This window comes from Chiloscyllium plagiosum, chromosome 15, assembly GCF_004010195.1.
Source record: "Chiloscyllium plagiosum isolate BGI_BamShark_2017 chromosome 15, ASM401019v2, whole genome shotgun sequence".
Taxonomy (NCBI): domain Eukaryota; kingdom Metazoa; phylum Chordata; class Chondrichthyes; order Orectolobiformes; family Hemiscylliidae; genus Chiloscyllium; species Chiloscyllium plagiosum.
This window is the reverse complement of record NC_057724.1, coordinates 55,574,242-55,587,619: the sequence shown is the minus strand read 5'-3', so window position 1 is coordinate 55,587,619 and position 13,378 is coordinate 55,574,242. Positions and strand designations below refer to the sequence as shown.

Sequence of the window (13,378 nt, the reverse complement as noted above, 5' to 3'; positions counted from 1 at the left end):
TGCAGAAAAATCATTCTCAGACAGTTATGGGGTTGTGAAAGAGACAGGGAACCAAAAGGCCATGAATTGATTTAAACAAGAGGAAGGCAGTTTTAAACCAGAGACACATAACCGTAGCTTATTTAGTTCAGGAAGCAAAAATGCAATGGATAAACACAACTTCTAGGATAGCAGAGTTTGGGACTTTGAAGTTTATGGAGAGGAAACAATATTAGATCAGTCATGAGAGCAATGGAATTGTTAGGCCTAGAGAAAGAAAGGCAGAGATCAGGGTTTTAACTGCATGAAAACTGGGTGAAACATACTACATATATATTAGAAGCTGAAGCCTTTGGGATGACAACTGATATGATGTTAAACAAGTTGCTGTTTGTTTTAGAAAGCAGTCCAATACAAACAAACATAGGCCATGAAGGAGATGGAGCTAACAGTATAGAATTGGTGTCAGAAGCCTAGGTACTGTTCTCAGATTTGCCAAAGTTCAGTTTGAAGAAGTCGTAGCTCATCGAGATAAAAAGACTGACAACCAGAGACAGTTAATTAGTTGAGGCAAGGAATGGAGTTGTGGAGCTGGGCATTCTCAGCATATTACATTTGGAACCTGCCATAAAATGGTCTCACCAAGGGGCAACATGTAGAGGATGTGGAGCAAAGCTGATTGAAGGGGACTGCAAATATAATGGCACAAGATGGGAAAAGAATCCAGTACTCATTTTGTTCGAGCTATGAATGGATGGGTAAAAGTTACCAGGAAAGGTAACTTCACTGAGGTAGACAATGGAAGGGAGAGATTGGAGGAAAACAGTGTGATTGACGACAAAGGCTGCGGAGATGTGAACTGGATGAGAAAAGAAGCAGTGCACTAAGTCAGAAAGTACACAGTCTAGAGTAATTTCATTGCCCTCCATCCCTCAGATAGATTAGTTGTGTAATCTTTCCTCCAGCCCCACTCCCAGCAGAGCCATCAGGATCAACTCTTTGGAATCCTAACCCTATAACCACCTACATGGTAAGGCATGCCTCTGGCCAACTTCAAAAGCTAATCACTGGCTGTGTTCAGATATGCCATAATTTGCCTCCTTCTTCCTGATTTGGCATTTGTTATTGGTCTTCATACAAAGAAAATGATGAGACAAAGGAACAACTAACAGGACTACTAACAGGATGTAGTAGCAGTAGCACACAACAATGCATACCGAGACTATATATGGCTGGAAATTTCTCACGGTGTAACTTTGCAAATATCTCTAAAGTCTATTTGAAAGAATAGCCCATCCCTAGAACTTGTCTTTTCGAAAAACAACTGCTTGCTGGATTTTAGTTTGGCTTATCCCAATATAGAACTGAAGAGGATGTTGAAGGGTACTTTAAATACCAAGAAAAAAATAGTTATTGTGTCGGAGTTCCTGATCCCAGCTGCGTCATCAGGGAAAGGCCCAAAGTGGAGGCCAGGTGTTTCCCTACAGGAAGGAAGGAAAGGAGAAGACACAAAAAAATTCACATTGTGTCAGGCACACTACTGCACTTCTACATACTCGTTCAATAGCAGCACAGTAGAAAGCCTGGGATCAGCGTTGTCCAGTTGACCCTGTCAGGAATATTAGATGAAAGCAAAAAATGTTCCACATCAGTTTGCAGCACTCTCTGCAGTAAAGGGAGCATGAATAATGCATTCTCATTCTTTTCAATGTACAAAAGACGTTATGCTTTTGAGACCTGCTGCAAATCAACTGTCCACTTTCTTAAATATTTGCATTCATATTAAGATTTAAAATATCAGTTCTTGATCAAGCAACAAGCATAAGCTCCAAACTACTGGGGTCATGCAGTCCAACACCATTTGGAGTTGGTCAGGAAGATTTGAATAGGATGAATGGAACTCCCCAGATTTAGACTTCGCAGCCTTTTTTAAAAAATTGCTTCCATTTTCAAAATGTCATCAGTCAACTCCTCGATATACTGCACAAGTATGTATTACAGAAGAGCAAAACTACAACTTCTCCAATTTTCCCATTTTCTTCATGGAAAAATTATGCATGGGAACATGACATTGCCTCAAGTTCCCTCCAAGACACTCAACATCCTGACTTGAAATCAAGTTGCTGTTCCTTAAGTAACATTTAACCAAAATCATGGCAATTCCTTCCTAACAGCACCGCGGATGTACTACAGCACATGGACCACTGCAGTTGAAGAAGGTGGCTTGTCACCGCCTTCTGAAGGATAATTAGGAATTGGCAATAATGCTGGCATTCACATCCAGTGAGTGAATTTGAATGTCAACAAAGAGAACTGAGAGGAAACAGTGCGTGCCAACACCCTCAAGCCTGCAGCATGACAGAGAATTCAACTCATGAAAATTTACTTCCATTTGCAGCTAACATGTGGACATGATTAATGGATTTTATTTCTCTTGGAAATGAATACTGTAAAAACTGGATATAATTACAAGTATGGGCTCACCACAGGACAAGAAAGGCTACGATTTCATATTGTAACGTGTTATCAGATGACCAAGTCAAAGAAGACCATCAGGATCCAATGCTCTACCTTGTCCACAGATCCCATAGGAACTGCTGCTCTGCTCCCACTCAGGGTTGTACAATCATAAAAATACTCAAAAGGTAATTAACATATGGCAAATGAAAATGCTACAAATTATAGTTCTGCATTTCTGCCAAGGTTTTCATCAGTTACTCCGCCAACTGTGTTCGAATACAGCTTTACAGCTCAGTACAGGCCCTTCGGGCCTCGATGTTGCACCTACCTGAAGTCTATCTATCCTACACTATTCCATTTTCATCCATATGTTTATCCAATTACCATTTAAATGCCCTTAAAGTTGGCGAGTCCACTACTGTTGCAGGCAGTACATTCTACACCTCTACTACTCGTCGAGTAAACAAACTCCCTGACATCTGTCCTATATCTATCACCCCTCAATTTAAAATTATGTCCGCTCGTGCTACCAATCACCATCTGAGGAAAAAGGCTCTCACTGTCCCCCCCCCCATCTAATCCTCTGAACATCTTGTGTGTCTCAATTAAGTCACCTCTAAACCTCCTTCTCTCTAACGAAAACAGCCTCAAGTCCCTCAGTCTTTCCTTGTAACACCTTCCCTCCATATCAGGCAACATCCGAGTAAATCTCCTCTACACAATTTCCAAAGCTTCCACACCCTTCCTATAATGCGGTGACCAAAACTGCACACAATATTCCAAGTGCGGCCGCACTAGAATTTTGTACAGCTGCAGAATGACCTCGTGGCTCTGAAACTCAATCCCTCTACCTATAAAAGCTAACACACCATATACCTTCTTAACAACTCAACCAACCTGGGTGGCAATTTTCAAGGATTTATGTACATGGACACAGAGATCTCTCTGCTCATCCACATTACCAAGAATCCTACCTTTAGCCCAGTACTCTTTATTCCCGTTGCTCCTTCCAAAGTGAATCACCTCACACTTTTCCACATTAAACTTCATTTGCCACCTCTCAGACCAGTTCTGCAGCTTATCTATGTTCCACTGTAACCTGCAACATCCTTCAGCACTATCCACAACTCCACCTACCTTAGCGTTATAGGCAAATTTACTAACACATCCTTCTCTGACTCATTTAGGTTATTTATAAAAATGACAAACAGTAGTAGCCCCAAAACAGATCCTCATAGTACACTGCTAGTAACTGAACTCCAGGATAAACATTTCCCATAAACCACCACTTCTTTCAGTTCAATCAGTCTTCTTTCAGCTAGCCAATTTCTGATCCAAACCGCTAAATCATCCTCAATCCCATGCCTCCATATTTTGTGCAATAGCCTACTGTGGGGCACCTTATCAAACATCTTACTGAAATCCATATACACTACATCAACCATTTTACCCTCATCCACCTGTTTAGTCACCATCTCAAAGAACTCAATAAGGTTTGTGAGGCATGACCTACCCTTCACAAAACTGTGTTCACTATCCCGTATCACCTTATTCCTCTGTAGGTGGTTATAAATCCTCTGTCTTATAATCTTTTCCAACACTTTACCCACAACTGAAGTAAGACTCACTAGTCTATAATTACCAGGGTTGTCTCTACCTTCTTTCTTGAAGAAGGTACAACATTTGCTATCCTCCAGTCTTCTGGCATTATTTCTGCAGGGAATATTTGGGAAAGTAAAAGATCACATAGAACTTTGGTAAATGTTTCTGCTCATTAATATGAGGAATTTCAGTTCAAAATCCTTTTGGAAGTAAACTTTCTGCTCAACGTACATGTATAATTGCAATGTCGGCATGGTCAAGTAGCCCAGACTGTGGTTGCGTAGGTTTATTCCTGAAGAACATTCAATGAGCAAAGAAACTGAAGGATTACTTGCATCTGGGAATCAGAGTCAAATCCTTCAAGGAAGATAATTAGTTTCTATTTTTTAATGAAGATAATTTTGCACTTTATGGAGTTGTCAGTTTTGGTGCCTTAGAACATGACACAAACTTGTTTCTGTAATAGTAAGTCAATCACAGAACATACCACTCCAAAAAACATAGAAAAGTCATGGGGGGGGGGGGGGAAGTAAAAAAGCAAGGGCCAATAAGATAACTCCATGATCCCCTATCAAAGTCTACTTTCTCTATTGTTATAACTGTTGAACCAACAGAATAATGTTTTCATGACAAAACAGCATTCAATGTAACCCAAATAGATGTCCAAAAATTGAAAATATTGGGTTTCAACTGCAATTTTGTGGGATAAATATTAAAAAGCAGTTGTGTGTGCCATTTTAGCATTGCCATTCAGACAGACATGGAGTCCCTTTTGCTAGTTTTCTTCTTTCAACCTCCATAATCCTGAACTCATCCAAATCGCTATGAAACACATCAAGCTGCAATGGTTCCCAGTTCAGTAATGCCCCAAGTTTCAATTTCTTATCTTTGATATCCAATTCTTCCATGGCTTTGCCCACCCTACCACTGTAACCTCCACCAGTTCTATAAACCTTCAAAATACGTCCTTCTCCATCTCTGGCCTCTTACACATTTATTATGTTGGTATGGTATGTGGTTTGTGGTTTAATCTCTCAGCCCTTCCTGTAGACTATTATGGAACAGTTGGCCACAAGTTTGAGGCCAGAACATACATGTACTGCTCTATACAGGCCAAGATGGTTACCAGGTTTGATCTACTGTCTATACTAGTCAGTTATCCCTATCAGAGCAGCAGTCAAGCTGACTTCAACACCTTGAACTGGGAAGACAGAAGGGAAGAAAAGCAAAAATCTAAATGCTAATCAATAAACAATGGAAAGTATGCATGTGGGAGCATCAGGCAAGCACTGGATTGAGCTTGGCTCAAACGGACCTATTCAATTAAAGAATGAATGATGATCACCGAATTCTAACATGGAAAATGAATACTAGAGCGAGATCCTGTAACTTACCACAAACTACTTTCATATTCATTTTTTTTTGTTCTAACGGAATACAACTTGCACAGAGCTTTGGTTATACCTTCCTTGAAAAATCTTGGAGTTCTAATTCCCATATTATGAGGAGGATACAAATGCACTGGTGAGAGGTTTTACAAGAATGAACTTGAACTTGTAAATTATAATCAACAGGAAAGATCAAGTACATCATCACTCATCCTCTAATAAATGACTGACAGATGACCCTATTGTGGTTTTCTAAGATTGTAAAAGATCTTTAAAATTTATAAGGAAAGTTTTACTTGATACCAAAAATAGTTGTTATGATGAATAGCACCATTTAAGGTAAGTTGGATAAGTAGATGAGGTCAACACAAAATATAAAGTTATGCTGAGGGGATTAGATTAGGGTGGAAGGAATTCTTTGTGGAACATAAACAATAACTTAGATCTGTTCCATTGGGGTTATTTCTGCACCGTGTGCTCGATGTCAAATCATAAACTGAGACTTTGCCCTTTACTTTTCCCATAAAGATAAAATTGCACTGGAGACCAGGACTTTAGAATGGTCCCTCTTTACGTACCTGACAGCCCCATACTCAGGAGGTGGTTGGTACCTCATAACAGGAGCATCTGGCTTAATGTGTTGCTGAGAGGTTGAAGGCGGCTTTAAACCTTCCGTTGTCATTCCCAGTCTAATGTCACTGTAGAAATTGCCATAGTCCTGAGCCTTGGAAGTAACAGGTAAAGTTGACATATTTTTGTAAGGATATTCAGGTGGAGGCCCCCTAGGGTCTATTCCCTTTATGGACGTCTGAGACAAAACATGCCCAGCATGTGTGTAGAATTCATTCGCCTGTTGGGACGAAATCACACTACTTGCAATTGAAGATTGTGCTTTTACACCAGTTGTAGCTAAGGAGAGCTGCATAAGCCGCTCACTGAGAGAACGAACATGACCTTGTTTCAAGTCTTTAAGCCCATCATCTTGGTGAACCTTTCCAGTACCCAGCCTCTGGACTGTGGACCGCCCTTCAGTTCTCATCTTCTGGTTATTTATTCCAGTAACAAAGAAAGCAGTTCCTGCTGCTGTATGTTGCTGTCCTCTAAAAAACTGTGATTGGACCTTCGCTTCTTCATAAGTTGGCAGTTCCTCGTTATTCTGTGCTTGTGCTGCTCTGGTCTGCAGCTGCTTCTCCATGACACTATTGTCAACTTGCAGCTCCTGGCCTTGGGGTTCCTGTCGTGCAGAATGTGTGACCACTTGACGCTCATCTTGTGTCAGACCATCGTTTGTAGGTACTACAGACCCACTACTGTTGTAGGCAATGACATTTACTGTGGCTTGCTGGTGCAAGGCAAGGAGATTTCGATTCTCAGTGGGGTTTCCATATCTGAGCTGCTCTTGCAACAAACGCTGTAGAACTGTCCCACTTGCTCCTTCTTCTGAATTTCTCATTTCAAGCCCGTGTGTTCTGTGAATGTCTTGCAGATACTGGACATCAAAATGGGTTTTTCCTTTAAGAAGAAAAAGTATTAGGACAATGAGTAAAGATAATATACAATGAGATTCATAAAACTTTAATTGTGCTTAACATTCTTTAGTACTTATTCACAAATAAAAGACTTTAAAAATTGTAGAAGATTCAGAGGAGAATCACAGAAGAATGCTTTCAGAACCGAATACTTGCCTTATTCATTTTTCCATAGACAAATGCATAATGAAGATCTAAAAGAACCATCTGATCTTGAAAAACAATAAATCTTCTATTTTCTCATTTCCTCACTGACTCAGTGCATAATTGGTACATTTGGTTTTGTAATGAACTAGACAAACCAGGTAGCTCTCAATTATAATTATTAATATACGAGTTAGCCAATATTTCTCAACTCTACTTCACTAGAACCTCTCTGAATTCTTCCACTGTTGCCAAATCATCAGACCTGTTTATCCAACATCCAATACTAGATGAGCTGAAATTTCTACCAATTAACTTTTGGGAAGACTGAAGCCATCACAATTTGTTTCTTTCTCTGGCAACAGTCTGGGATTAAGTGGGTCTATTTGCCACCTTGACGCTACATTTAATCCTGAGGTGAGCTTTCAAACTTAGGCTTATGTCATCTCTAAATCTACATAATTTCTCTCAAAAATCATCTTAGCTCATCAGCTGCTGAATCTCTCATTCATGGTTTTCTTAGATGCAAACTCAACAATTCCAACAATTTTCCTCACTATTTCCCACATTCCACTCTCTGTAAATTTTGGGGCATCAAAACTTCTTCTATTAACTTCTCAATTTGCAGCAAGCCCTAGTCCCCTAACATCCTGTGCTCGATGAACCTACACTGATTCCAGGGAGCTGTGGAAGCTCAGTCTTTACATGTGTTTAAAAGTAGAGATTGTTCGACTTCTGATTATCAGTGGAGGACAGGGTTATGGGAAAGGGTGAGTTAATAAGATTGAAGTGTTCAATAAACCATGAATGCATTGAATGGTGGGGCAGTCTCAACAGACTAAATGGGGACTCTTGCCCCTATGCTCCTATGTATCTGAGTTATGACTGTAATGTGAAAGGCATAGGTTGAGGGAGAAATTTTCTTTGGTTGGCCTGAGTATCTGTAGACAATTGGGGAAAAAAAGAAACAGATTCTAACCAGGATTATGACTATTTATTACTGTCTTATGAGAAGCCAATGCAAGAACATCTCTCAAGAACAAAATTGGACTAATAATAAAAGGTAGGTCCTCCGCTCTTCATTGATTGTCAAGTGCTAGGAGATGTCCTAAATGTCAAGAAATGAACAACCATACAAATGCAGACTTTTTCCTTCTATGGTCAATTGCTGACTCTGAAGAAATGATGACCTGACAACGTGACAACTTGATAGCATTCACAAAAACTGTAGCTCAGCATTAATTTCGACCTTCAGCCAAAAAAAAAAGGGCCTAGGAAGAAAAATCAGTGTTGGAAGTGAATGAGGTAAGATCCTCCTCATACACACAACTCTGTTCTTTCAAATGTATCATTCTTTTTCACTCTGGCAACGATACAACTACTTTGATTGCCAAGGCTAGAATAAACAGCCTGTCACATGACAGGTTATTCTGTCATTTCACCATTCAGACAGAGAGGCATGTAAAAGTAAATAGTGCTATTGTCCAGCTGCTGTTTAAAAGAAATGAATCAATAATACAATTCAGCTCAACTGTGAATGTGCAATGATTAAGCTGTTTGGAATGTGGTTCTACCCCTTATGGATTTCTTATAAACTAATTCTGTAATATATACCAACATATAATTTTATCAAGGAGGGCTACACCTTCTACAAAATCAATTGCTGTATACCACAGCTATATCTTTTCAAAAATGGAAACTACTGATCTCATTTCTAACGAAGTTGAAGCAAGAGCAAAAGCCCTTAAAACCAATTAAAGCATAAGACACAGGAGCATAGTAGGCTAATCATCCCATCGAGTCTGCTCTTATGCTCAAAGAGATCATGGCGAAACTGATAAGCCTCAACTCCACTTTCCTGTCTTTTCCCCATAATCCTCGATTTCTTTACAGATTAAAAACCTATCTCAGCCTTCAACATACTTAACGACCTAACCTTAACAACCCTTTGTGGTGAAAAATTCCACAGATTCACAACACAGATGAAATTTCTTCACATCTATTTTGAATGTGCAACCCGTTAACTCTGAAATTTTCACCCTCTGGTTCTGAACTCTCCCAAAATTCAGCATTTTTAGTGGTTTCCTTCTAAATTAAAAAATTAAATGTTCTGATGAATGACCACATACAACATATTATCTGATCTTTGTGTTTCACAGCTTCTGTATGACCTGCTGTACATTTCCTGCACGCTGTTTATTGTTCAGATTTCCATATTTTATAGTTTTTTCCCCCTTTAATTAATCAAATCCAATGGTTTTGAACACTGAAGATCGTAAGTTTTTTCTGCACAAGAACATCTTCATTCAAATTATAAAATTAGTTTAATGTGCTTTAAACATCACGAGAATCAGAGTTCAGACTCCAAACTCTGATAAAAACCCAATATAGCTGATCAGAAATGATCCATTTTCATCTAAAATATCACGAATTGCCACTTTTAAAGACAAAAATAGTTCTACTCTGTTACATGAATCAAGTATAACTTATGCAATAAAGGGAATAATTCTCTCAAAGTGTCTAGGATAACTTAGTTTTATCACATACTACTATGACAAGATGGGTGAAAATAAAGTTACGTTCGCATTGAGCCATAATGTTACACCAAATGTTTCTTGCACAACAGCCTTCATTTATCATTTCAAATTCATAGAATCAGAGAATCCCTACAGTGTGGAAGCAGGTCATTTGGTCCATCAAGTCCATACCAACCCTCCAAAGAGCATACCACCAAGATCCACCCCTTTACCCTATCCCTGTAACCCTGCATTTCCCAGGGCTAATCCACCTAGCCTGCACATCCTTGGACACTATGGACAATTTACCTATCTTGCACATCTTTCAACTATGGGAGGACACTGGAGCACCTGGAAGAAATCCACGCAGACACAGGGAGAATGTGCAAACTCCACACAGTCACCAGAGGGTGGAATCGAACCCAGTTCCCTATCACTGAGGCAGCAGTGTTAAGCATTGAACCACCTTGCTGCAAGAACAAATACTTTTGATGAATTTTTGTGAAATTGTTCCCTATGTTGCCAGTATTTTGCCATCTCTGCAAAACAAAGCAGCATTGAGAGCAATGTATAAAATTGCAGTATTTTTGTAATTCAGGTAAACACAGTATGAATATTGTACATACCTACTGTTATCCTTTATTCAAATTCAACAAAATTGAAAGGCTACCACAATATTCCAACAATGTAAAGGTTATATGGACTTGCCCCATCGTGTTCAGGGGTGTGTAGATTAAGTGGATTAGTCATGAGGTTACAGGGATAGTGTAGGGGCGTAGGTCTGGGTAGGATGCTCTTCGGAGGGTTTGTGTAGACTTGATGGGTTGAATGGCCTGCTTGCACACTCTAGGGACTCTGATTGACACGTGCATTAAAACATCATGCAGATTCATTAGTTAGTATCTGCAGATGTATCAGATTCTCAGCTACGTACGAGACATTGAAGAATTACATAATATGTTTTAGTTATTGATTATTTATTTCTTGCAGTAGGACACAGAGAGAAAAATGAACAAAGCTGACTCAAAATAAGGAAGCACCAAGTGAAATTCAAGCAATTTTCAGGGCTTCAGTGGTGAATGAGGAGATAACAGTAGAAGGACAAGACATGGAACAAGGTAATATGCAAGAAAATTTACATCATTTGGTGAATCTTTCAATATTTTCTCCTAATTGTTCAAGTGAATCCCTTTGGTCATACCTTAGACAAAAGATGTCTGCTCTTAGGTATCTGCAATAAAATGTACTTTTTATTTACTTTAATTCGAGTGATAGAGAGGTACAGCCTGAAAACAGACCCTTCGGTCCAACTCATCCATACTGACGAGATATCCTAAACTAATCTAGTTCCATTTGTCCCATATTCCTCTAAACACTTCCTATTCATGTACCCATCCAGGTGCATTTTAAATGTTGTAACTGTACTAGCCTCAATTATTTCCTCTGGCAAATATTTCCATGCATGCACCATCCCCTGCATGAAAAAGTTGCCTTTGGGTCCCTTTTAAATTTTTCCCATCTAACTTTAAACCTATGCCCTCTAGTTTTGGACTCCTACACCAGAGAAAAGGCCTTGGCTATTTACCTTATCCATGTCGGTCATGATTTTATAAACTTCGATAAGGTCACTCCTCAGCCTCCAACACTCCAGGGACAATAGCCACAGCCTATTCAGCCTCTCCCCATAGCTCAAAACCTCCAACCCTGGCAACATGCTTGTTAAAAAAAAAAGAGAAAACTACAGATGCTGTAAATCAGAGACAAAAACAGTAATTGCTGGAAAAGCTCAACAGGTCTGGCAGCATCTGTGGAGAGAAATCAAAGTTGATGTTTCAAGTCGAATTACCTTTCCTCAGAAACTCAATCCTGAGAAAGGGTGACTCGATGTGAAACACTAATGCTGATTTTTCTCCTTTGCTCATCTGTTTTGACCTTAACAGGCTTTTCATGTAAATTAATTAACTGGAAAATACGGGTGATTTATAGTGGTGGTTGATAGATAAAAATTGCCTCAGGTGATTTGGTAATGGGAAAAGCAATTCTGTTTTGCAATACAACTGTGGTAGTGGACAATATCACTTCCAGATATAAGAAGGGTCCTAGTGAAGCCCAGGTTCAAGTCTCATCTGCTCTCGAGGTGATGTGTAAAAGTGTCTCTGTAGCAAAAATATCAAAATTCCTTTTGGCACAGTGGTCAGGAGGCCTGGTTTCAGGTCCCATCGATGTCAAACGCATGTCATAACATAGCTGAACAGGGTTCTTAAGGCCCAGGTTCGAGTCTATCGGCTCCAGAGTTGCAGGTTGATTAAAAATGTCGATTAAAATGTGTAAGGAGATTGTGTTTCTATCTCCCGCCCACTTAGATTATCATATTGTTGTTTGGGGACCAAGCTGTATGCCAATTCCCGACACCATTCATCCCTACATTACAAAGTAATCTATACTTGAAAAAGTACATAATTGACTGTAAAGTTTTTTTTGGGACATCCTAAGATTGTGAAAGATGCATGATTAATGCAAGTGTTTTTCTTCGTTTAAGAAATCTAAAGTCACTCGTGATATATTATTGGATATGTTTTGCACATAAAATGTAAAATGATACCATGAGATTCATAACAAGTTTTACTTATAGTATGGTCTTGCATAAAACACTAGCAAAGATGACATAAAAAAGTCACCTTACCCCAAGGATAAACTGGCTTCATGTGCACATTTACATTGCCCATTGTTTTCATGTAATAAAAAATAGCAAGCAGTACAACAAATTTACAACTCACTCTTCCATCATGGTACATGGAGGAAAGTCTGCCTCACAACATATCAAACATAGTTTGTGCTTTTGAAAACCAAGTCTTAATTTGTGGAAAGTTGTTTTTAAATTTTGGCAATTGCTCCTTGGTCCTGAATTGCTGTACAGTGCAGTAACTTAGGTGTGCCTTTTATAGTAATAGCTACAAAGTACCTGTTTCACTCTTTTCAATATCCTCCTCAGCTATTGTGGAGAGCTCATGCCGGTGCAGTAACTGGCTGTGTTCCTCCAAGTAAACAGCATCTTGTTCAAACAAACACTTCACTCCTTGCAGGATAGACCACCGATCACAGAGATTGCTCACCCCCAGAGACTCTACCAGAAGGAAAATAAAACATCAGCAAATCGACAGGCTTAATTTATTTCACTAGCCTATTGTAAACTGCAGTTCTTATGTAAATTATATCATCAAAAGCATGCCAGAGAAATGAGATCACCTGAATTGCTCTGATAATCTTTAAACAATAGCACCTGAGTAATTCCCTTAAAGGCAAATGTGTCTGCAAAGTTTTCAACACATGAACATAATGTGCACACATGATCACGAAAAGAGATTTCAGCCCTGCAAGTTTAGATTTCCTTCCCTAACTTGGAATGACCATATGATTTCAGTGGTAAAGTTTTATGGTCTCCTTTTCTCTTGGAGGAAAGTATCAAAAGGTTCATTTTCTTTCATTTCATTAACTATGCTGGAGAGTCTTTTACGCTGAAAAATGTGTTGCTGGAAATGCACAGCAGGACAGGGAGCATCCAAGGAGCAGGAGAATCGACATTTCGGGCATAAACCCTTCTTCAGGAATGAGGAGGGTGTGCCAAGCAGGCTAAGATAAAAGGTAGGGAGGAGGGACTTGGGGGAGGGGCGTTGGGAATGCGATAGGTGGAAGAGGTTAAGATGAGGGTGATAGGCCGGAGAGGGGGTGGGGGCGGAGAGGTCGGGAAGAAGATTGCAGG

General features: G+C 39.5%; 1 protein-coding gene across 3 annotated transcripts in view; it reads right to left on the bottom strand.

Moving 5' to 3' along the window:
* Positions 1-13,378, bottom strand: part of amot (angiomotin) — a 129,033-nt gene that overhangs the window by 38,061 nt on the left and 77,594 nt on the right. For all 3 annotated transcript variants that reach the window (XM_043704943.1, XM_043704944.1, XM_043704945.1), the window contains 2 exons: positions 12,581-12,742; positions 6,008-6,941 (listed from right to left, as the gene is read on the bottom strand). In XM_043704943.1, the coding sequence (XP_043560878.1) occupies positions 6,008-6,941; positions 12,581-12,742 (1,096 nt within the window). The remainder of the gene's footprint in view (positions 1-6,007; positions 6,942-12,580; positions 12,743-13,378) is intronic.